Source organism: Tupaia chinensis, unplaced genomic scaffold, assembly GCF_000334495.1.
Source record: "Tupaia chinensis unplaced genomic scaffold, TupChi_1.0 Scaffold000075_1, whole genome shotgun sequence".
Lineage (NCBI taxonomy): Eukaryota > Metazoa > Chordata > Mammalia > Scandentia > Tupaiidae > Tupaia > Tupaia belangeri.
The window spans coordinates 2,851,752-2,876,086 of record NW_006159535.1 but is presented as its reverse complement, the minus strand read 5'-3'; the positions used below and the strand labels follow the sequence as shown (position 1 = coordinate 2,876,086).

General features: G+C 37.6%; 1 protein-coding gene across 10 annotated transcripts in view; it reads right to left on the bottom strand.

Annotated features, from left to right (window-relative positions):
- Window positions 1–24,335, bottom strand: part of FUT8 (fucosyltransferase 8) — a 270,265-nt gene that overhangs the window by 129,919 nt on the left and 116,011 nt on the right. For all 10 annotated transcript variants that reach the window (XM_006142414.3, XM_027768281.1, XM_006142415.3 and 7 more), the window contains one exon: window positions 7,050–7,480. In XM_006142414.3, the coding sequence (XP_006142476.1) occupies window positions 7,050–7,252 (203 nt within the window). In that variant the 5' untranslated portion in view covers window positions 7,253–7,480. The remainder of the gene's footprint in view (window positions 1–7,049; window positions 7,481–24,335) is intronic.

Here is a 24,335-nt window from a genome sequence, read left to right as displayed (position 1 = left end):
TAAATAAATTTAAAAATAGATCATTTAAAAAAGTCATAAATCTAGGGCCAGCAGGTGGCATAGTGGTTAAATTGCTGGACTACCACATCAACCACGGTTCAAGTCCCAGTCCTGATGGCTTGAAACTCACATGCATGCCCAAAATCCTGAGAGGAGAATGGAAAAGGGACTACAGCATGGCCATCCTCTCTTGGGTGTGATTTCTTGCTTCCTATCTTTCTGTCTCTCTCTGTCTCTCTGACAAGTGTACACTCCCTATCGCAAAAATTTCTCAAAAACAAACAAACAAACAACAACAAAAAAAAAACCTAGTAATAAATCTATAGGAATTTATCAAATCTAAATGATATAACCATCCTAACTTAAATTACCTGGGTAAAAGATCAGATCCATGAACAGCAAAATAGATATTTTCTTTAAAAATTGACCAACATGAATCATTTGCTGAGATATTAAATAAATTTTTAAAAAGTTGAAATGACATAGAATATATCTGGTTGAATAACAAATGATAAATCAAAAACAGACAACTGGGGCCAGGCCAGAGCATACAAGTCTTGTGGTATAGGTAGCTTGATAACGCATAACCAAGAATGGTTTGAATCCCAGCCCTGGCAGCTTGGAAACCATGCAGATCATGTGTACATGCATGCCCAAATTCCTGAAAGGCTGGAGAAATGGAGGGAAAAGAATCATGGCATGAGCAGGTTCAGTTGAGAGGAGAGGGTCCTCTCTCTCTCTCTCTCTCTCTCTCTCTCTCTCTCTCTCTCTCTCTCTCTCTCTCTCTCTCTCTCTCTCTCTCTCTCTCTCTCTCTCTCTCTCTCACACACACACACACACACACACAGACACAGACATACATCATCTGGCACTTAATAAACACATGAGAAACAGAAAGATAAATATAATAACACAATCTGAAAATCAAGTACACTCTACTAAACAATCTATGAGTCAAAGAAGAAATCACAATAGAAATCTGAAAATATTTTTAGTTGAATGACAATAGGACGAAGATATCCCTACTTTTCAATACAACCTTCTTTTTATAGAAGATAGAGATGACTTGCTAAGAAATCCATCAACTTTCTTTCTACCCTACTCCATGTTCCATATATCTGTGGCCTGGGACAGTTTTTTCCCACCAGAAAATTCATGCTTTAGCTGTAGTCCATATGACTGGATTGCACATGGCTCAGAAAAAGATGTAATTGTAAGTTAATTATATGTTCTTTGTCACTTTTAAATTTAGTATTATAGCTAGCATCTAAATTCTAGGAGAAATCTCTTTCTGCTTTCCAAAACAACCAGCCAAACAAATTTAAAAAAAACTTATTTGTAAGTAAAAAGAAAAAAAAACATTTGATTTTTTTGTCTAATTTGCCAGAGGATGCATGAGCTAATTCACTCCTCACTTCTTCTGGGACTTTGGGCACACACATACACATGTGCCCAGCATGTTTTTCAAGCTGCCTGGTCTGGGACTCAAACTGTGCTGTCGGCCATATGGGAATCAGCCACCTCAACCAACACAACCACTGGCTGGCTCCCGTATTTGAATTTTTAGTGTGTATTCAAAAATAAACGTCCCTGGGACCAGCAGTTAGCGTAATGGCTATGTCGCTGGACTCCCACGTAGTCGACTGCAGTTCGAGTCCCAGACCCGGTGGCTTAAACTCACGCCAGGCGCATGTGTGTGCGTGCCCAAGATCCCAAGAGGAGAATGGAGGAGAAGGGATTGTGGCGTGGCCATCCCCCCTGGGGGGTGATTTCTTGCTTTCTATCTCTCTGTCTGTCTCTGTCTGTCTGGTGAGTGCACGTGCCCTATAGCAAAAACCTCTCCAAAAACTAAATAAATAAATAAAAATAAATGTCCCTATAATAACAAGCATTTAAGTTAAAGGGAAAGCTGCCCATTAAGCATTCTTTAGATTTTACAACTTTGTGAAATTCAGATACCTATCTGGTTTGAGGTTTGTTGCTCAAAAGGTTTCTGTATAAATTTCAATAATTTTCCGAATGTTATGGTTTGAGTGCATCTCCCAAAAATTCATGAGTGAGAAATTTAACTGCCTTTGCAACAGGATTAAGAGGGTGAAAAATTAATCTAACTATGGTATTGAAAGATGTGGCCTTTGGGAGGTGATTAAGTTCATCAGGGTAGGGAAACCATGACTGAATCTTGGTGGTTTTATAAGGATAGGGAATGAGACAGAGACATTAGTGCAAACACAGAAACACGAGCTCTTACCATACGATGCCCTGCATCACCCTAGCACTATGCAGAAAGTCCCCATGTGAAAGATAATCCTCATCACACATGGTCTCTTGATCTTGGACCATCAAACTATGAGCTAAACAAACCTCCATTCTTTTAAAATTATCCACACTCAAGTATTCAGCTACAAAACAACACAAAACACTAAACACTAGATGTTTTCTGGTAAATTTCAACTCTGACTGACAGGCATCGTAGCTGGTTCCAATGCTAAGGAATAAGAATTTTGTGAACTGATAGCTATTTCACATTCCTGAAGATTCAGGTAAAACAAACAGGGAGCATAAAAAAGCCTTCCTATAGACTGCTAGGCTGAGAAAATGATGATTTCAAAGTTTATATAAGAAAGCCTACTACATGTACACCTGATGTGCAATTAGCAAGTAAGAAAGCTGTCTGGTGAAAAGCCAAATATGAGCACACAGGAAATCTAAATACCAACTCCAAAAGACTAAATCATTAATTTTACTGTAAGTCTGCATCACCACATCCAGGTTAATATTGTTAAGAGTTCCCCAGGTAATCTCTTACCTCCAGTCAGGCACATCCTCCAAATCCATTTTTTAAAAATCTAAATTTTCTTCAACCATTTTCACTGTGGCATTCCTCTACTAAAAACTCTCAATCAAGTCTAAATTCAACTCTGGCCACTGTGATTCAATCTAATCTAATCTACTCCATCTTATTTCTGGAGTTAAGAGTGGTTGGTTAAATATGCTGCAAATTCTTTATAGTCCCTAACCAAGAAGAGAGGTGGTCTATTTCTCCCATCTTTGAATATGGGTTGGTCTTTTAACTTGCACTAACAGACCATGGCAAGAGTGACACTGTGCTACTTCCAATGCTCAGCCTCCAAAAGCCTTCAGTTCCTTCTCTTGCCCTCTTGGAGCATTAGTATATAAGAAAACTGGGCTATCCCACTGGAGAGAACATGTAGAAAGGAACCAGCTGATGGCCCTAATTAATTGCCAAACGTGTGAGTAGGGTAACCTTGGTACTGCCTGACCACAATCAAGGCATAGATGACTGTAGCCAAATAAGTGAAACTTCAACCCAAAATAAAAATAAGGCCTACCTGAAGCCAACTCTAATTGAAAAGTCAAGAGCAAATAAATGGTTATTGCTTTAAGCCACTATATTTTTATATTATACAATATATTACATATGTTTAAAATATATTTAAATTATATATACATATAAAATGTATCTTCAGTGAAAAAACTCAATAACAAGAAAATGATTCAATTTTTGTTGTATTGTTTTTTAGATTTGTTGCTATACAGCACATGTGCTGGCCGGAGAGACAGAGAAAGACAGAGAGACAGAAAGCAAGAAATCACCTCCCAGGGGATATAGCCACACTGCAATCCCTTCTCCTCCATTCTCTCAGGATTTTGGGCATGCACACACACGCACCCAGCATACGTTTTAAGCAGACAGGTTCAGGACTCGAAGCACAGCCAACTACGTAGGAGTCCAGCAATGTAACCATTATGCCATCTGCTAGTCCTGAAAGTTTTCAAAGCCCGCAACCGATTTCTTCACCAAAGAAAATACATGAAAAACAAATAAGCACATGGAAAAAATGCTAAATATCTTGAGCCAGCATTGAGCACATGCATACAACCTGTAGCAAATTGAAAAAAAAGAAAAAAAGAAAGCTCTTAACATCTTACCATCTAGTATCATCTTCTTTTTTTAAAAAAAAAAAAGAATTATTTTATTTAACTTTTACTTATTTATCCCCTGGAGAGGATGGCCACGCTGCAATCCCTTCACCTCTCCACTCTCCTCTCAGGAGTTTGGACATACAAGCACTGTACCTGGCATGAGTTTCAAGTCACTGGGTCTGGGACTCAAACAGCAGTCAACCATGTAGGAGACCAGTACTTTAACTACTATTCCTCCTGCTGGCCCCCAACCTCTACTTTGAGAGATGATAAGCACTAAGTACATAATCATCTTCATATATAAAGTAGAGGAATTAGAAGATACATTAGATAAATTTTAATATCAATAATGTTTAAAACAATATAGCTGACACTTGAATAACGTGGGATTAAACTTCATGGGTCCACTTAGGCATATGCACAGATTTTTCCCCCATAAGTACTGTAATTATATTTTCTCTTCTTGAGACTTTAACATTTACTTTTCCCTACTTTACTGTAAGAACACAATATATAATACATATAATGTACAAAATACGTGTTGGAACTGTTCATTCTATTGGTAAGATTATTGGTCAACAGTGGGCTATTAGTAGTTATGTTTCTGGAAAGTAAAAAGTTCTATGTGGATTTTTGTGCAGGGTCAGCACTCCTAACTCCCAGTTTGAGCAGGGTCAACTGTGTAGAATTACCTCACTTATGAAACACTACATTTACCTGCTCCCTGAAAATAGGACACTCCTAACAGTGAATGCCTTCTAACAGATAAATGTCACTGTTTAGTATTTTTTTAATGGACTAGAAGTAGCAATGATGATAATTCTCCACATTCAGATCCAATAGGTTTATTTAACAATGAATTTTTTTATTTTTGAGAGAGAGATTTTTGCTATAGGGCACATGTGCTCATCAGAGAGACAGAGACAGAGAGACAGAAAGCGAGAAATCACCACTGTGGGGACACGTTTAAGAGAGAGAATCTGAGGTGTGGGGACATGCTCTGAGCAAACACCACCTGCTCTTTTGGGGTTTGGCAGAACCTTGTAACTTGTCTTTCCCTGACCTTGGCTGCAGACAGAGCAAGGGTGGAAATTACTAGGGGCGTTCCAACAGACACATCTGATGGACTTCAAGAAACATCTTGACCCCAATTAGTAAAGTCCAATCCCTGCTCTGCATCTGAAAGGTTCTTTAGCCTTCTCTGGGTGTGGTGGTGCACTCCTTATGGAGAAGTTCTTTAGCTCCTTCCTCACACCTACAGCTAGGTTTCTCTGCATTAGAAAAGAAGATGAGACTTTCTCTTGATGGGATTAGCACCTGGCCCAGTATGACTGAGCCTGGATTTGTTAACTGCTTCTTATTGTCTGTAACCTGGCAACCAATCTATGAAGTGTCATGAAACATACATGTGAATGTCTCCTTGTACTATAAATAAAGAGTCCCAGTTTGTCTGGGTGGCTCAAGTGGCTCAAGCAGCTCAAGCAGTGGCTCAGCTGCGGCACAAGCTTCTTGGGCTGCCTAGGCTCAGGCTGCTGTGTCCATTTCTATTCTATCTCTTTGCCTGTTTCCTTTTCTACTTTATACCTTTGTCTCATTCTTTCCAATTCCCCAGTCCTGGCAAGATGGAGGGCTTTCTCTTTCTTGTCCTCTTTCTCTTCCTCACCAGCAGCCCCCTGATAATGATTCAGCCAGACCCAAGTCCTGGGGTGGACTGACACACTACCAGGAGGTGGCCATGCCACAATCCCTTCTCTTCCATTCTCCTCTTGAGATCTTGGACATGCACACACATGTGCCTGGACTGAGGGTTAAGCTGCTGGGTATGAGACTTGAACTGTGGTCGACTACGTGAGAGTCCACAGACATAACCATTACACCATCTACTAGTTCCAACAATGAATTTTTATTTCTTCATTTTACTAAGTTATAGAAGACTAATTCATGATCTTAATTACTATAATGCCTTTCTTACAGCCAATATGATAAAATGTTTAATATACACTAAATTAAATCATATAAAGTTTGGATTTAATATATCAAAATTATAAAAATGTTGAGATAATTGCTAAGAAATATAAGTACATAAATGGCATTATGTATTTTGTTTTAATTTGCCTTAGGGCACAAGTACTCCCACAAGAACCAGAGAGAGAAGAAAAGTGAGAAAAGACCCCTCCCATTGGGGATGGTTACACCACAACCCTTTCTCCTCCATTCTTCCCTCCCTTGGGGATTTTGGACATATTCATGTGCCTGGTGTATTTTTCTCAAACCACTGAGTCTGGGATTCACACGATGCAGTCGGCCATGTAGGAGTCTAGCTGTTTTAACCACTACACCACCAACTGGCCTGATATTATTTTTATATAGTATGTCATATGCAAAATAAGATTTACCATTACAGATAAATTCTCCCTATTTTTTTAAGAGAGATTTTTGCTATAGGGCACGTGCGTTCAGTGGGCATGTGTGTGTGCGTGCGTGCTTGCGTGCCAAAATCCCCAGAGAAGAATGGAGGAGAAGAGATTGAGGCATCATCAATCAAGAGAGAGGGAGACAGACTGTGAGAAATCAGCCCCCAGGGGGATGATGATGCCTCAATCTCTTCTCCTCCATTCTTCTCTGGGGATTTTGGCACGCAAGCACGCACGCACACACACATGCCCAGTGTGAGTTTTTAAGCCACTGGGTAGGAGCCTCAAACCACAGTAGATTGCGTGGAAGTCCAGAGACATAACTGTTAGTCCATCTGCTGGTCCTGAAATTCTTCCTATTAAATATACATTCATGCATTCCTTAATGATGAGGACATTTCTGAAAAACGTTTCATTATGCAGTTTCCTCATTGTGTGAACATCATAGCACATACTTACATAAACTAAATGGTATAGCCTATTGCCCACAATCGTACAGTGAACGTCATTATGTGGCACATATACATAGAGATATTACTGGTATAAAAAGTACCCCCTAAGATATTTAAATTTGTGGCGAGATAGCAGTTCATAGAAACTATTAACTATTTTTCGATAGGTGAATGAAGCCATATACCTAAGAACAAAAGTATGATTTTATTCTTCTTTCAGTAACTTAGAACCTACCGGAGAGATTCAGCCATTCGCCTCAAGTCTTCATTTTGCTGTTTTAGGCGTTCAAGCTTTGCCAGAATCTTGGACAGTTCTCGGCTAGAGTGATCAGGGTGGTCATTATCTCGTACCAAGTGACCACCTATATAGAACAGCAAGGTCCCCCAGGCAAAAAGAATGAGCATAATCCAACGCCAGGAACCAGTCCATGGCCGCATTTTCAGATTTTCAACTCACTCCTCTGGCTTTCGGGAGCTCAAAGAATTGAAAACATTGTAACTGCGTTTCTAGTTAGTGCACAGGTGAATAGACTTCTGTTGTTTTAACACATATTGCTTCAGACAAATTAGTCTCTCTCATAAATCCTGTGGTGAAACTTTGAAAGAGATCCTCCAGGTGAGGTGAGTAGGGAACTTTATTGTCCTGTGCTTCATGGGCTCTACATACTGTGGAAAGAGAAAAAAAAAAAAGTATTTAAATTTTTTGAGGATATATAAAATAGAATATGATGAAATCCATGGTGTTAAAGGAAACATGCTGGTGTTGACTAGACAACAGGTTGGAAGATAACCTAAATGCTTAAAAACGAGTAAAAAGTAAAAATGTTAAGTCTCCAACCACATATAGTAGGGCACTACCAGATAACTGGACTACGATTGACCAAAATGTCATCATGTGGCACATAAGGATACACAGAAATTAATTTGCTTTAAGTCCTCTAACCACTATTATCAAATTTCCTTCTATACTATCATGCAATAACTCCAATGTGGATATTAAAAGATACTATCTTTAAATAATTAGTCAAAACCAAAAGGTATTTGGGCCAGATAGCCAGCAGAACTGAAATGCGCTAATGAAGTAAAGCCAGAGCCATATGGAAAATCACAGGTTCTGTTCCCCAGGTGACCTGCACATGCTGGACACAAAACTGTATGATCTTGGCTGGCTGGGGAAACTGGACGGATTGAGAGAGATCCTGTTTGAGGGTACTGCCTGTCTGCCCCTTTCTCTCTCACTCTGATTAAAGAAACTTTTTAAAAAATGTATTAAACTATACATTCTGAGCTAATTCATCCAATATCTCAAGCAGAAATTTTTTGTTGTTGTTTAAGTGAATTTATTCCTACAACTCTATCCTCCTCCATCTCACTGCTCAGCTGCCATTATATCACTTAACTTTGCAGGTGACAGGCGAATTGTCACATTTAGCATAAATCCTAAAACTGACATGCATATTTACCAAGCAAAGGTCACCACAGCCATTAACCAACCAGCAACCACTCCAAACATCACAAGCAAAACTTCAAATGGATCAAGTTAGACTATTTCTTCCTCAAATTTATTAAAAACACCAAAGAGCACAACAAAATTCTAATATCAATTAAATCTCTTTAACTGTGCTTCTTAAAACTACAAATGAATATACTTTCCCAGGCTTCGTTATAGTTTTCAGCTGTCATTTTTCTACCATTAGGCTTAGAATTCTCTTGGAAATGAAACTTTTTTCTCCCTAAAGAGAATTTGTAGGCAATGACACAATGTAAAATCATTTGAGAATTCCAGAGCCAAAGAAGAGAAGTCATATGTACAGGCACAGAACTCTCTGTAAAAAAAAAAAAAAAAAAAAAAAAAGAGAGAGAGAAAGAGACTAAAGACAAGACTATTTTATTCCAAGAATTCTTTATTCAAGCCGAATACCAAAAAGGGGAAATACCTATAGATTTTCAACTAGTCCTGAAACCAATATTGCAAAGAGCTTTTTGGTTAACTAATGATGATGGATGAATTTCATTTGCTTTTTATCATCCAAATAGTTTTCTGTTCATAATGATAGTTACTGTGAGGTGATTCAGCTGTGATGAAGCTTAAATAGCATCTAAAGATAAGTCCTGTGAACAGTGGTTACATCCTCCAGGGTTTTTTCTCTGTCTTCACTTTAGGTAATTATTCTTAATATGTCTTCAAGTGCACTTAACTTTTCTAGTACCTAATATGCTCTTAAGATTTTCTAAAGAATCTCTGAAAATTTCAGTCTTTGTAATTTTTTGTAGTTACAGAAATTGCAATTCTTTTGTACATTTTTTAATACATTTTTTTTTTTTAGAGATTTTTGCTACAAGACTATGAACTCACCAAAGAGACAGAGGGAGATAGAGAAAAAGCGAGAAGTCACCCCTAGGAGAGATGGTGACTCCATAATCCCTTCCCCTCCATTCTCCTCTCGGGATTTTGGACAGTGAGAGAAAGTGACAAATCATGCACACATGTGCCGTTATGCGTTTCAAGCTGCCAGGTCTGGGACTCGAACCATGGTTGGCCATGTGGAAGTCCAGCAGCATAACCATTATACCATCTGCTGGTCCCTTTAATGAATTTTCTAAAAAATGATAGAAATGTCACAGGGATAACAACACAGTTACTATTATTATCACTGCACAAAGATCATTTAATAGACACTACTTCTAAAGATTTTTCTGCAGTATGGTTGGAGCTTATAAGGTACTAAATTATTTGTAATAGAACTTTGTTTTCATACTGTTGAAATTTAAGAGTTCTTAATATATTCTGGATATAATCAATACATGATTTTCAAATATGTTCTCCTAGTCCTGTGGCTTGTCTTTGAATTCTATTTTTACATGCTATAAAATTTACTTTTTTGATAAAATATAATTGATTTTTTTTCCTTTCATAGGTTGTGGTCTTGGCATTTTGCAATGTTCAATGCCAAACCCAAGGACTCATGTTTTTTTCTCCTATGTTTACTTTAAGAAATTTTAGCTTGGAGTTTCAAAGTTAATCGTACAGTTACCTAGGATTCCCAATTGTAGGCATCCACTTAAGAAAAATGGTAGCATACGTTTCCACAAAAACTGATAGTCAAATGTTTATATTGGGGCCAGCAGATGGCACAGCAGTTACATGCTGGACTCCTACGTGGCCAATCACAGTTCAAGTCCTGGATTCAGTGACTTGAAAATCACACTGGGTGCATGTGCATGTGTGCCCAAGCTCTTGGGAGGAGAATGGAGGAGAAGGGATTGCAGTGTAGCTATCCCCCACCCCCACCGTGGAAGGTGATTTCTCACTTTCCCTCTCGCTGTCTCTCTCTCATTTTGGCAAGCACATGCACCCTAAGGCAGAAACCTCTAAAACAAACCAAAAAAAGTTTATATCAAATTTACTTATTAAGAGATAAAAACTGGGAGACCAGCAGTTGGCGTAATGGCTATGCTCCCATGTAGTCGACCACATCTTGCGTCCCAGACCCAGTGGCTTAAACTCAAGTGGGGCGCATGTGCATGCATGCTCAAGATCCTGAGAGGAGATTGTGTGATTCATTTATATGACAGTATAGAAAAGGAAAAACTATAAGATGATAAACAGAACTCTTGTTACCAAGAGTTGAAAGTACAAAGAGGGACTAATTACAAAGAGGCAGCAGGGAGAATTTGTATAGTGTTAAAACTATTTGAAATAGAACTGAAAGAAGGGCACACTTTTTCTGTTGTATTCATCCCGAAACCTGTGATTCCAGTTTCACAATGAAAAAAACTTCAGACAAACTCAAACATAAGAATATTCAACCAATTATCTGACCAGTACTCTTCAAAACTATGAAAATGATAAAAATATGAACTGAAAAACTGTCACAGATTAAAAAAAAAAAAGGAGACATAATGACTAAATATAACGTGGTATGTTAGACTGGATCTTGGAACAGAAAAGGAACAATGTGGAATAGGATGAAATCCAAATAAAGTTTACAGTTAATAGTGTTACATGACTTTATTAGTTTAGACAAATAAACCATGGTTATGCAAAAGGTCAATAGTAGAGCAACATGGGCAAAGAATATGTGGGGCCTTCAAAAAGTTCGTGGAAAAATAGAACTGAAGTACTAGTTTACTATGGTGCCTCCCACCCCGAATTGAGGAACAGCCTCCTACTGGTTAAGAGACTAAGACCCCACATGGATGATGGCAGTTCAGATCTTGGTCCCAGCAGCTTGAAAAACATGCCAGGTACATGTGCATGCCACATCCTGAAGGGATGGAGAAATGCAGAAGAAGGGATTGTCGTGTGACCACACCCCATAGTGAGGGTGCTTTCTTCCTTTCTTCTTTCTTTCTCTCTCTCTTTCTGATGAGCACACACACACTCTAGCAATTAAAAACAAATTCAAAGAAAACTTTTAATTGAAATAAGTCCATAGTTTTCTCTTAACACATATTTTCATGAAGGTTTTGAAGAGTCCCCTTTTGCCATCTATACAAATGTTCTTACTCCCTTTGCGAATTTTCTGTACTTCTAAACTTTTTAAAAAACAAAAAGGTTTGAGACTAAGACAATAGTACATTTTCAGAGAACAAAAATGAAAGTATGCAGTACATGATATATTTAAAAGGATGCCTTTCAGGTTGAAAGAAATGACTGTAGATGGAAACTTGAGTGTAAACAATGAGTTTACACAGATGTTAAATTTATGAGTAAGTACGAATTCATTTTTCCTCATTTTTAATTTCTTTTAATATAAATTTGAAGCTTTAGAGCTAAAATAATAACAAAGAGTTTATAGCACACATAAGTAAATGACAACAATAATACAAAGGAATAATAGGCAGAAAAAAAAGGAATAATATTACTTAATATCCCTACATTATGCCTCAAGAAGTATGATAATATTTGAAAGGTTGATAATAATATGTAAAACATTCACATTATAAACTCTATGAATGAAATATAAAACAGATAAACCACAGAGAAAAATCAAGGATATTAAAAATGGGTTCTTTGAAAAGATCAATGAAATTTGTAATCATCCAGATGGACTAATTAGAAGGGGAAAAGGACATATGTTGTTAATATTAGGAAAATGAAAGGGGGAGCACCACTACAAATGCTACAAAATGATAAGAAAATATTATGAACAACTTAGGGCAATAAATATAAAGTCATACCTGAAATGAACAAATTTCTTAAAAGAAACAGCTAGCAATGATTCAGAAGAAACAGAAAATCTGTGGGTCAGCCAATCTGTGGGTCAGAAAATCTGTGTGTGGTTAGGGTGGCTGAATCCCACATAGCCGACTGCATGGTGGGCCATGTGCATGCATGCCCAAAATCACAAGAGGAGAAGGGATTGTGGCATGGCTATCCCCCCTCTCCCTGGAAGACAGAGGAAGTGGGGAGGGTGTTTTCTCACTCCTCACCATTCCCCACCCTGACCCCATGTCTCTTCAGCAAGCACATGTAGCCATAGAGGGAGGGAGGGAGGGAGGGAGGGAGAGAGAGAGAGAGAGAGAGAGAGAGAGAGAAAGAAAGAAAGAAAGAGAAAGAGAGAAAGAAAGAAAGAAAGAAAGAAAGAAAGAAAGAAAGAAAGAAAGAAAGAAAGAAAGAAAGAAAGAAAGAAAGAAGAAAGAAAAGAAAGGAAGAAAGAAAGAAAGAAAGAAAGAAAGAAAGAAGAAAGAAAGAAAGAAAGAAAGAAAGAAAAAGAGAGTAAGAAAGAGAGAGTAAGAAAGAAGGAAGGAAGGAAGGAAATCTGAATAACCTTATGACTGTTGAAAAGTTGAATGTATTTTTCTAAATTTTCCTACAAAGAAAACTCCAAGCCCATAGTGCCCTAACAAGGCCGAGTATTAAAAAAGTTTATGGGAAAGGCATATTATGAAGAAATTATGCATGGACTTCAAATTTTTTTGCATTGAATTCATACTGTAACTCCATTTTTCCATAAACTTTCTGAAGTCCCTTTGTATGTGTGAATTTTATCAAACATTTATAAAAGTAGTTCTACACAAATTATTTTAGAAAATCAAAACATAATTTTTTAAAAAAGCTTTATTATAAAGTTAAATATATAGTTACCATATAACTCAGTAATTCTACTCTTGGGTATTTAAAAAGGAAACAAAAACGTGTCTATAAAAAGACCTGTAAATGTGTGTACAAAAATGCCACTTTTTTTGGAGGGGGGAGAGGTTTTTGCTATAGGGCGCGTGCGCTCGCCAGACAGACAAAGAGATAGAAAGCGAGAAATCACCCCCTGGGGGGATGGCCATGTCATAATCCCTTCTCCTCCATTCTCCTCTCGGGATCTTGGGCACGCACGCACATGCGCCCAGCATGAGTTTAAGCCACTGGGTCTGGGACTCGAACCGCGATCGACTACATGGGAGTCCAGTGACATAGCCATTATGCTAACTGCTGGTCCCCAAAAAATGCCACTTTCTAAAAGCCAAAAGTCTGAAACAATTCAAGTGTCTACTAACAAGTGAATGGATAAAGAAACTATGGCACATTCATACAGTGGACTATGAGTTATTAGTTAAAAATAATTGATTAATCAAAAAAAAGGTGTTATTCATATACATGACACCATGTATAAATCTCAAAAACATGTCTGATGAAAGATGCCAGGGACAAAAGAAGAATGCAAATATGATTCCACTTACATCAAGTTCTGTAATAAAGAAACTAATACATAATGACTTTTATCAGACTATTGCTTGCCAGCAAGCAAAAGGCAATTTATCAAAAAGATAAACAGCAGTTACATGAGGGTACAAATTTTAGGAAAATCATCTAACTGTACACTAATATGGATACATTTTATTGATATTAATTATACTTCAATGCTGTTAAAAAATTTAAAAGTGTAAACTACCCTAATTTTGTGAAGGTAATTGAAAATCTCATTTGAAAGCAGCTAACTCATTAAATGCCTAAACTGCATATTTACATTATGAGCTTTGATGACAGATTTTTTTTCTTTTAAAGAATTATTTATTTAATTTAATTTATTTATTCATTTTAATTTTACCAGAGAGAGACACACACAGAGAGAGAGAGAGAGAGAAAGAGAGAAAACAAGCCACCAGGTCCAGGACTTCAACTGTGGTTAGCCTTGTGGGAGTGTCCAGCACCTTAACCACCATGCCACCTGCTGGTCCCAATGACATATTTTTTTCTACAAAATTATAATTATAGTATATTCTTATTTTTAATTAAAAAATTCAGCAATAAGTATTCCATAGAAATGATCAGCTCCAAATGTCTACATGAAAATCATATTTTTTCACATACTTCAAAAGTATAAGGGTCTACTCTAATAACATAATTAACGAACCACAGAAAAACTGAGCTGACCTTCTCAGTTCCTAATCTTTTCATAGGACAAAAGAAATAATCATAAATATTCAAATAATAATGATTCCCTAAATTATAATAAATACATACAAAAGTTTAAAATGTCATCTTTCGGACAATTTAACTTAACAACTAGAAAAACTAAAAATCAAAATAATTACTGCTATTGTTGATTTCAAATTTAACTCCATTATGATCAGAGAAGATGCTGGGTACAGTTTCTTTTTTTGAGAGACTTTTGCTATTGTGTGAGTGTACCCATCAGAAAACAGAGAGACACAGAGAGAGAAAGTGAGAAATCACCCCCTTGGGTCTCAGGACTTTGGGCACGCATGCATCTGCACCTGGCATGAATTTCAAGCTGCTGGGTCAAGGACTCAAACCACAGTCAGCAATGTGGAATTCCAGTACCTTAACCATTATGCCACCTGCTGGCCTCCAGGATAGTTACTATACTTTCAAATTTATAAAAGTTTGTTTTATGGCCTATTATGTGGTCAACTTTTTAAAATGTTCCATGTGGAGATGAGGAAAAATTTTATTTTGTAGTTATTGGGTGAAATGCTCTTATATGTCTACATTATGGCAGAAGGCTTCTTAAAGTAACTGGATATAACGGAATGAACTGAAAATTTTCAACAGAAAAATGAAGTCATTCATTTAACAAATTTAATGAATGGCTATTACAAAGTAATAGAGGTTAATTAAAACTGTTATAAAGGCATATTTTCTTTATTAACAATTTTAGGAAGCATAGATTTTTCAGGTTAATAAAGGGAATTAAAAAATAAAACTTTCAGACAAAATTAATCATCAATTATAAATAGATAATTATCCTGCATAGCCCTATACCCAATTCTAGATTAACATATGCCCCAAACAATATCACTTTAAAAACAGAACTAAAGCACAAGGTTATTTTGGTGAAAATATCTTCTCCTTTCATCTCAATTCATTGTTAAGTATCATTAAAGAATTTATTAAAATCTAGGCCAGCACATGGTGTGGTGGTTAAGGGACTGGATTCCACAAGGCCGATAGGCAGTTTGAGTCCTGGACACAGTGGCTTGATAAACACACCAGGCACATGTGTATGTGTGGCCATGGTCCCCAGAGGAGAAAAAAGAAGGGATTATGGTATGGCCATTCGCCCTGAGGGATGATTTCTCACTTTTCTTTTCTCTGTGTCTCTCTGTGTACTCTCTCTGGCAAACACACTTACTTTGGAAAAAAATAAAAGAGGAATTTATTAAAATTTTTCTTAGTGAACAGCTTCCCCATATGGGAAAAGATTATTTTATAAAATTATATGTTTATTATTGTAAAAGAGAAGGAGGAGTAGAAAGAAGTAAAAATAACATCATCAGGGCCAGAAACCCCCCCCCCCCGCCCAAGGCAGTTAAGGCAGGTGTATCCCAGTTGACTGCACAGTTCAAGTCCCAGACCCAGTGGCTGGAAAAACATGCCAGATACATGTGTCTGCATGCCCAAAATCCCCAAAGGAGAAATGGAGGAGAAAAGATTACTGCATGGCAAGTCCCCATAAAGAGTGCTTATTCACTTTCTCACGCTGTTACTCTCTGGAAAGTACACATACCATTTTGCAAAAGTTAAAAAAAAAAATAGAACTATAGATCCAGTCATGGTGGCACAGGCAGTCGGGTAATGCTGTGTGATATGAGAGCCACGTGGAAAAGCCCAGGTTTGGATCTCAGATCAACCTGAAGGCATACTCACAACCCTGGCTGGCTGGAAAACTAGAAGAAGGATCACAGCATGGAAAGAGCGCACAAAGGGTGTGTGTGCGTGTCGGGGATAAGGCTGGGGGAGGGATGTCTGTCTCTTTGTCTCAGAAGAAATGAATAAATATACTTAAAACATAGTTTCATAAATGAAAATGGCTCTTTAATGCTAGCTGAAATCAACTTTTACTTTATATAGAGGGAGGGAGGAAGGGAGAGAAAAGGAAAACCAGAGCAAGGGGAGGAAAAAAAATTCATAATGCCCCCACCGAGGCTTATAAAATTCAATTTTTATTTATGATGTACACAGTTACCTATTACATTTTCACATTTCTTATAATAGGGTTACAATATATGCACGTATGAATTTATAATGCCCCCTTCTTGGATACATAAGTACAAAATACTCCATTAAATTCACTAAAACCAGCCATATCTTGGAAAGTAATCTTCCTAGTTATGAAGTGCAAACACATAATCACATTTATAAGGTTTCTATCAGGAGTATCTCACTCACCTTAACAGTTACACATGGAAACACACCAGGTTGTACTTGCTGATGCAATTAATTTATGCTGTGGAAATGGGTCTAGAAATCTGGCCATGCCATCTGTACCTTCAGTTCTGAATAAATTAATACTACTGACAAGTGGCAATAGTAATACATTCAAATAAAATGTATACATTTGGGGCTAGCAGATGGCATAGCGGTTACGTCACCAGATTCCCACATGGCCGACGGCAGTTCAAGTCCTGGACTAGGTGGCTGGTACACCAGAAACGTGTGTGTGCATGTGCAAGATTCTGGAAGGAGAATAGAGAAGAAGGAATTATTGCGTGGCCATCCCTCCTAAGGGATGATTTCTCACTTTACCTCTCATTGTGTCCGTCCCTCTCTCTCTGGTGAGCAACTGCACCCTATGGCAAAAACCTCTTAAAAAAAAAAAAAAAAAGGTATACATTGACCATTTTCTCTGGTTGTGTGTGCATATCTACACACACACACACACACACACACACACACACTTGATTGGCACCATGATGTAGCAGAAAGAACAACCATTTCTAATCAATTATGAGCTATGATGCATGGGCAGTTTGCCTAACAAAACAGAAAAGATAATAATATAAGCTCACAAAATTGTAAAGATTATATGATCATATATATTAAAGTGATATGTATATAATAAAGTAATTTATAAATCCTAGTTGCCATTATCTTTATTTATTAGAAACCAAGCATAGCAGCCTTCTGCCAATTTGGGGAATATACTGAGTTCTTACTTATCACAGGGCCTTTATTCTAACTGTTCTTCTACCTAAACTGCAATTCATTTGTCTCATTCTTATAATTCAGATCTCTATTTAAATATCACCTCTTTTCAGGGACAGCTCCTGACAATCTGTACAATTATGACACACTAGGATACAAATAAGAGATGACATGACCCAAAATAGCTTTAAAAATAAGGAACTTTTAATTTCTCAAATAATAAAAAATTAATTCAGTGGTCCAATGAAACAGTTAAAAATAAATTAAAAAAAAAAAAAGTCTTTTCATCTTTCTATTCTACCCTGCTTGGCTGTCAGACTTTGTCCTCAGGCTAGCTTTCTTCATGGTCATTGGTTGCCCTGTGGGCTGTCTCAATTCTAGCTACATGCAGTTACATGCAAAAGAGTAACTGATAATCTCTTCAGGTAAGTGGTAGAACCAAAATCAATGGCAGTTTTTCTTTTTGTACTATTATTATTAAGAAGAAACTGCTGATTTTGAGAACTGCAAGAAAAACTAAAATATCCTACACCTACTTTTTAACACAAGGAGAAGCAACACCACAATTAATTAATTTTATATATATAAAATTTATTCATTACTTTCATGAGTGACACAGACAAAAAGACAGAAACAGAGACAGCACCTCAACAAGGTCCCAATGCTGCCATCCACTCCCAGCCTCAGCCAGCCCTGGGTCATGGGCAAGTGCACTCGGCGTACTCAGGGAGATTTCTGGATGCAAATCTACTAATCAGCTACCTACCCTTCCATACATAGAAGGTCAGCCTCACTTGGCATCACATTTTACTGTCGTGCCACAATCCAGCCCTCATAATTTAATATTTTTCTAATTTGTGAGTAAAAACCTGAACTCCTTACATGGTACATTTATATGTCAACTTAACTGGGTTAAGGGATAACCAGGTAGCTGGTAAAACGCTATGTTTGAGTGTGTCAGTGAGGGTATTTCTGGAAGATATTAGCACTTGAATCAGTAGACTGGGTAAAGATCTACCTCACTAGTGTGAGCAGACATGATGCAGCCTATTGAGGGCTCACATGAACAGAACAAAAAGGCAGAAGAAGGGTGAATCCACATCTCTTCTTACGCTGGGACCTCTATCTTCCCCTGTTGTTGGGAATCAGAGTTCCTGGTTTTTGGACTCCAAGACTTACACAAGTAGCACCATCTCCATCTCAAGGTCTTTAGCCCTGGACTGGAAGTTACACTATGGTTCCCCTGGTTTTCAGGCCATCAAGTACAAACTGAACTATACCACTGGCTTTTCTGCTTTTCCAGCTTATGGATGACACGTTTGGACCTCTTGACCTCCATAATCTCCTGAACCAATTCACAAAATAAATCTCCACTTATATCTGCCTGTCTATCCATCCAGCCATCCACCCTGCTAGTTCTGTTTCTCTAGATATACAATTAAGTCTTTTTATATAAGAAAAAATGAAAGAATATTAACCATTTGCTATGCAGGCTCTTTTTCTTCCACAGAAAACTTCTAGTTCAATGTTTTCTAACATTTTTTCAAACTTACCAATTCAAAATTTTGAGAGGGAACACCTGAAGTGTCATTAGTAAGAAGAAATTTACCAAAAAAAATTCTATAGTTATAAATACTTCACTTATAGTAGAACTAAAAGCTAATGAGAATAACTTATTAAAAAACTATACATCTGTGTATTATTTTTTTTTAATTTTTAGGTTTTCGCCATAGGACACATGTACTCACTAGAAACAGAGAGAGGGAAAGTGAGAAATTACCCGCAGAGGAGATGGTCACACTGCAATCCCTTCTGCTCCATTCTCCTCTTGGAATTTTTTAGACACACATACACACCTAGTGTGTCTCTCAAGCCACGGGGTTCAGGGTTTGGACCATGGTCTGCCATGTTCTGCATGGCTCCTAAAGTCCAGTGCCTCACTCACCACACCACCTGCTGGCTCCTATTAATCTGTATTTTAAAGACCAGAATGATTTATGCCCCATCAGTACCAGTTTTCCTACTCACCCCCAAAATCTAACAAAATATAATTTGGTAACTATTGTACCAATACCATTGACTAAGTATTTTCTTTTTCCTATGAAATAAAAAGTTTCCATCCCCCCCTTTTTTGGGGGGGCGGGAGATTTTTTGCTATAGGATGTGTGCACTTGCTGGAAAGACAGAGAGAGAAAAAGAGACAGAAAGTGAGAAATCACCCCCTACTCCACCAGGAAGGATGGGCATGCTGCAATCTCTTCTTCATTCTCCTGGGATCTTGGGCACGCACGCAAATGTGCCCAGTGTGGGTCTTAAGCCACCAGGTCTGGGACTCGAACTGAGGTCAACTACATGGGAGTCTGTCAACATAACCATTACTACTGGTTCCTCTATTTCCTTTAATTTAATAAAATTTCTCAACTTCACTAGCATGATCAAAATACATCTACAATCTTCTCATTTCCTTAGCCAATTATGTGCTCTTCCTCAACTTTCCTTCTATCTTTACTCCCCTCATACACAAACATACTCTTCTATGCACAAACTATTTGATCTCAACAGTGCTTTATTATTTATACTTTTTCCTTTCTGTACAAGAATATAGTCCGATACATTCTACCATATACTAATAGCGATGGCATATAAACCATATAGAGGTTTTCTTTTTTCTTCTGTAAAAGAAGTCAGGAGATAGGTGATATAGAAAGAGTGATTGCACAGTCTCTAGGAGCCTAACCTAAGTTTCTCTTCCATCATCTAAGTGCCTGGCTTCTATCTTCAAGATTACTTGGTGATCCGGATTGACTGCCAAAGCTACAATAAAAGCTTCAAAAAAAAGTCAAAAAGAGGAAGAAAACGAAATGACAAAATGGGTCTCTTCCCACTTCAGACAGTGCTTTTCAGAAGCACACACATATTTCTGCATTCATCTCTTTTTCCAGAACGTAAGGTATGTGGCTAGGAAATACAGTCTTGTAAGCATCAATGTATCCAGCTTTAAAAAAAAATAGGGCCCTACTATTATAGAGGACAAAGGAAGATGGATTTTAGATGCAGCCTATATCATGAGTACCTATTTCTCAGAGCTTCTAAATCACTGATAGTGGGAGAGGTTTTATAACATAACTTTAATTGCTTTTACTTCCATGTCTACCTCCGCAGTGTGGACAACCCTGAACTGTACTGGCAATACATTAGGTAAACTAAGATTACAATTCTGAAGTCTCAGGATAAGATTCTGGATCTATAATGTCTTGTGCATCATCTGGTATTGAAAAGTTACATTTGTTTTGTACAAGTTACCTAAGAGAAGGCTGAACTCACTCTGCATGTCTCTATCAATTAGCAAATCAATGGAGCCCCACAGTTTGGTCTCTTGCTACACATCTTGGATTTCTGCTCATTCCACAAACATACTTGCTTCATCATAATTATCATCAACCTCATTAATAATTTGCTGAATGTGTACTAGTTCCTTGCAGAAAGTGTTTTACTTATTTTATTCATTCAGGCCTCATAATAACCTATTATGTTATTTTTGATCTTCATTTAAAAAGATAATAATAGCAAACATTTATGTATTTAGTGCTTGATATATGGCAAGTTTACCCAAAGTGTTTTATAGATGTATACTAATATTATACCTAATTTACAAATTTAGAAGAGGAGGCAAAGAGTTAGTAACTTGCCCAAAATCACTCAGCTTGTAAACAGTAGAACCAGAATTCAAATTCTCACAAACTAGCTCCAGAGATCACTTAACTATCAAACTACACTAACGTCAGATAAGCCAGGAGAGTTTAAGCAACTTATTAGGTCATTAGGACAGTCATGACATATTTTTCTTGTTTTTCTGTGCATAAATGTGTATGACTTTTTCTAACAACCCAATACTTAAGGTCACAAAACCAAGAGGAAGACAAGATCCACGGACAAATCTATCCCAACTCCAAATGAATCAAAGCAACAAGGAATTATTCTTCAGAGGTGGAGTTACACATAAATAAAATAACAAACATAATCCATGAATATCAGTGGTTAGCAATTTAGGAGGATGCAACACAGTGTAGCAATGTTGCCTAGGTAACATTACAAGTAGACCAATCTCCTTGAGTAATACAAAGACCAAAACCAAAAGCAGCTTTGGCAAGTAGATCTAGTGACTACCATATATCAGTCTGAATTTTATCTTAAGTAAATAGTCACTGGAATCTAAAAGATCTTGAATAATAAGATATGTATATTTTGTTATATATGTATAACTATCAAAAACTAAAAAGTAAACAGTCTTTTGCTATACAAAACTAATGGATATTTCTAGAAGAAGCAATTTTTTTTTTTTGAGAGGTTTTTGCTATAGGGTGCGTGTGCTCGCCAGAAAGACAGAGAAACAGAGAGACAGAAAGCGAGAAATCATCCCCCAGGGGGGATGGCCACACCACAATCCCTCCTCCTCCATTCTCCTCTCAGGATCTTGAGCACACACGTACACATGTCCAGTGTGAGTTTAAGCCACCGGGTCCCAGACTCGAACTGCAGGCGGCCACATGGGAGTCCAGCAACATAGCCATTACACCAACCCTGGTTCCAAAGTAGCAACTTTTAAATGTATTTGAAATTGTTTTTAAAGAAATAATGAAAAGAAATGAAATCAGATTCACTTATTTTGTCACCATTTGACAGAACTAATGCATTTATAGTTCTCTAACCTATAATTACAACCTTGATGCTCATTCTTTGAAAGATATGTAAATTATGGCTATAAATTCTTCAGTGTTTTTCCTTAAAATATCCAATGAACAATCTGAATACTGGAATAAAAAAATGCTTATATTAAGCCTGGAGATGCAATATACAAATCACAATGTTAATACACATCTTCAAACATTCTCATAAGAAACTAAAACCCCTCTTCTAAAAATAGATTATACAATGTCATACTAAGACATTCTCATAACTTCATATCTATGGTAAGTAAGAATTATGTTAAGTACTCTGCTATTGTTGATACACATATGTTTGCTTAAAAGATAGGGTCTCACTGTGTTGCTATCCCTCTGTCTCTTAAGTAGCTGAGACCACAGGCATAAAGCACCACAGCTGGTTCTTTCAGACAGGGTCTCACTATGCTGTCCAGGCCAGTGTAAAGCGCCTGATCCTCCATGCTCAGCCTCTCAAACTGCAGGAAATACAGGTGCACACCACTGCACCAAGCCTTGAGGGTGGACTGGACATCAAATCCAGGCCTCCCACGTGGTCCAGTCAGCAGAGCTCAGTACCATAGCAGAGCATGATACCGCGACTGGGCCGTGTTGTTGTTATATTAAATTCTGTGGAAAGAAAGGAAGGGAGAGAAGGAAGGAAGAAAAGTAAAGAAAAGAGAAAGGGAGAGAAGGAGGGAGGCAAGAAGGAACCATAAAACAGGCAGTGATCTTCAGTGAGGCACAAAAGTACCAAAAGGAATCAGACATTACAAATCATTAGTCATACCAACTTTAATTTAATGCATCAGTTGACTGGTAACTATTATTACAGGAAAATCAGTCAAGGCAGGGTTTATTTACAGCTATATTTTAAAAAGTAACAGAAATGTTATTATTAAAATAAATTTAATTTAGGCAACATTTAAAAAATTTTACACATATTATTTGAACTCGGTTTGAATGGGTGGGATTTATACTTACTATAGATATTATTCTCCACTTCAAAAGTGTTAAGAGATCTCTGCCCATAACAAAGAAATAAATTCCAGAATTATCCTCTAAATGTAAACAATTAGAAAAGTAGGCATCTTATTCAGCTGTGGGAAAAGTCATGATGCATGTCTTCATAAAAAAAAATTTAAGAACAGAAAAATACGTTATTACTTTTCTGACAACCCCATAAGTATCTGATATTGGACAACAGGCAGCTCAAAAATGATTCCTGAGAAAAGAAAACTAATCAATTGAGCTCTATAATTGCCTGGTATTTCTTTCTGAAAGCACTTTGGAACTACAGCACATTGAAGAGGAAATCTAAATAGAATCCAGTGCCATTACTGAGTTGAAAGGACAGAGATCAAAATTCAGAAAGGCCAAGGGAAATACAATTTTGGGAAAAGTCCCTGACGTAAATTACACAAAGATCTGGAAGGAAGGAAAAAAGGAGAGGCGGAAAGAAAGGGAGGGGAGGGAGGAAAAGAGAGAGGGAGAGAGGGAGAGAAGGGGAGAAGATTGATTCCATTTAATTTATGGAATATTGATTTATATATGTATACCATGAAAATCCATGAGGTTGAGCAAAAACATTTAAGTTTACTTCCAGAGAGAGATGCATCCATGACAGGATCTCATCCTCCCCCGAGTGCCACAGCCAGTCAGATTCAAGGCACACCTAGTGTGCTCAGGCAGAACCAGGATGTTAACCACCAGCCTTCTCATATGGCCTACAATAACACAGCAGTGTCCTGGCCGCCTACAACAACCACAGCTGGGCCAGGCAAAAGCAATTCTGTGAGGGCAAATTCATCAGGTAACTAATGCTGAATAATTCCCAAAGTTCATAAAGGGTCAGGAATCATTCAAGTTCTCACAAGCTAGATAAGAGTCTAATTACTCCTTGTGACATTCAGTGCAGCAATGAGGCTGAGAACATTCAGGAGTAAAGGTTACTCTGGACTGGCTCTAGAAAACCTTAAAAATAGCACATTAAAAAGAGAAAATAAGGGCTGGCTCTCTGGCCAGTGGTTAAGGGAATCAATCCCACATGGCTGACCATAGTTTGAATCCCAGCCCCAGAGCCTTGATAAAACACCTGCACATGGGCATGCATGCCCAAAATCTCCACAGAATGGGGAAGAGATTGCAATGTGACCACACCTCATTGAGGGTGCTTTCTGTCTTTCCCTTTTTCTCTGTCTCTTTCTGTCTCTCTCTATGATGTGTGTATATACCCCCTGGCAAATAAATTTAAAAAGGAAAGGGATGGGGACTGCTGTGGGAGGAGGAGAAGGAAGGGAAAAAGCAAGAGGAGAAGAAAAAAATGGGGGAAGAAATGTTGCTACTGAACATGTCTCTAACGGGCTTTGTTACAAAACTCGCCCTTCACAGGCAACCAGGCCCCCTGGGACTACATCCCCTGCCCCTTGAGTAG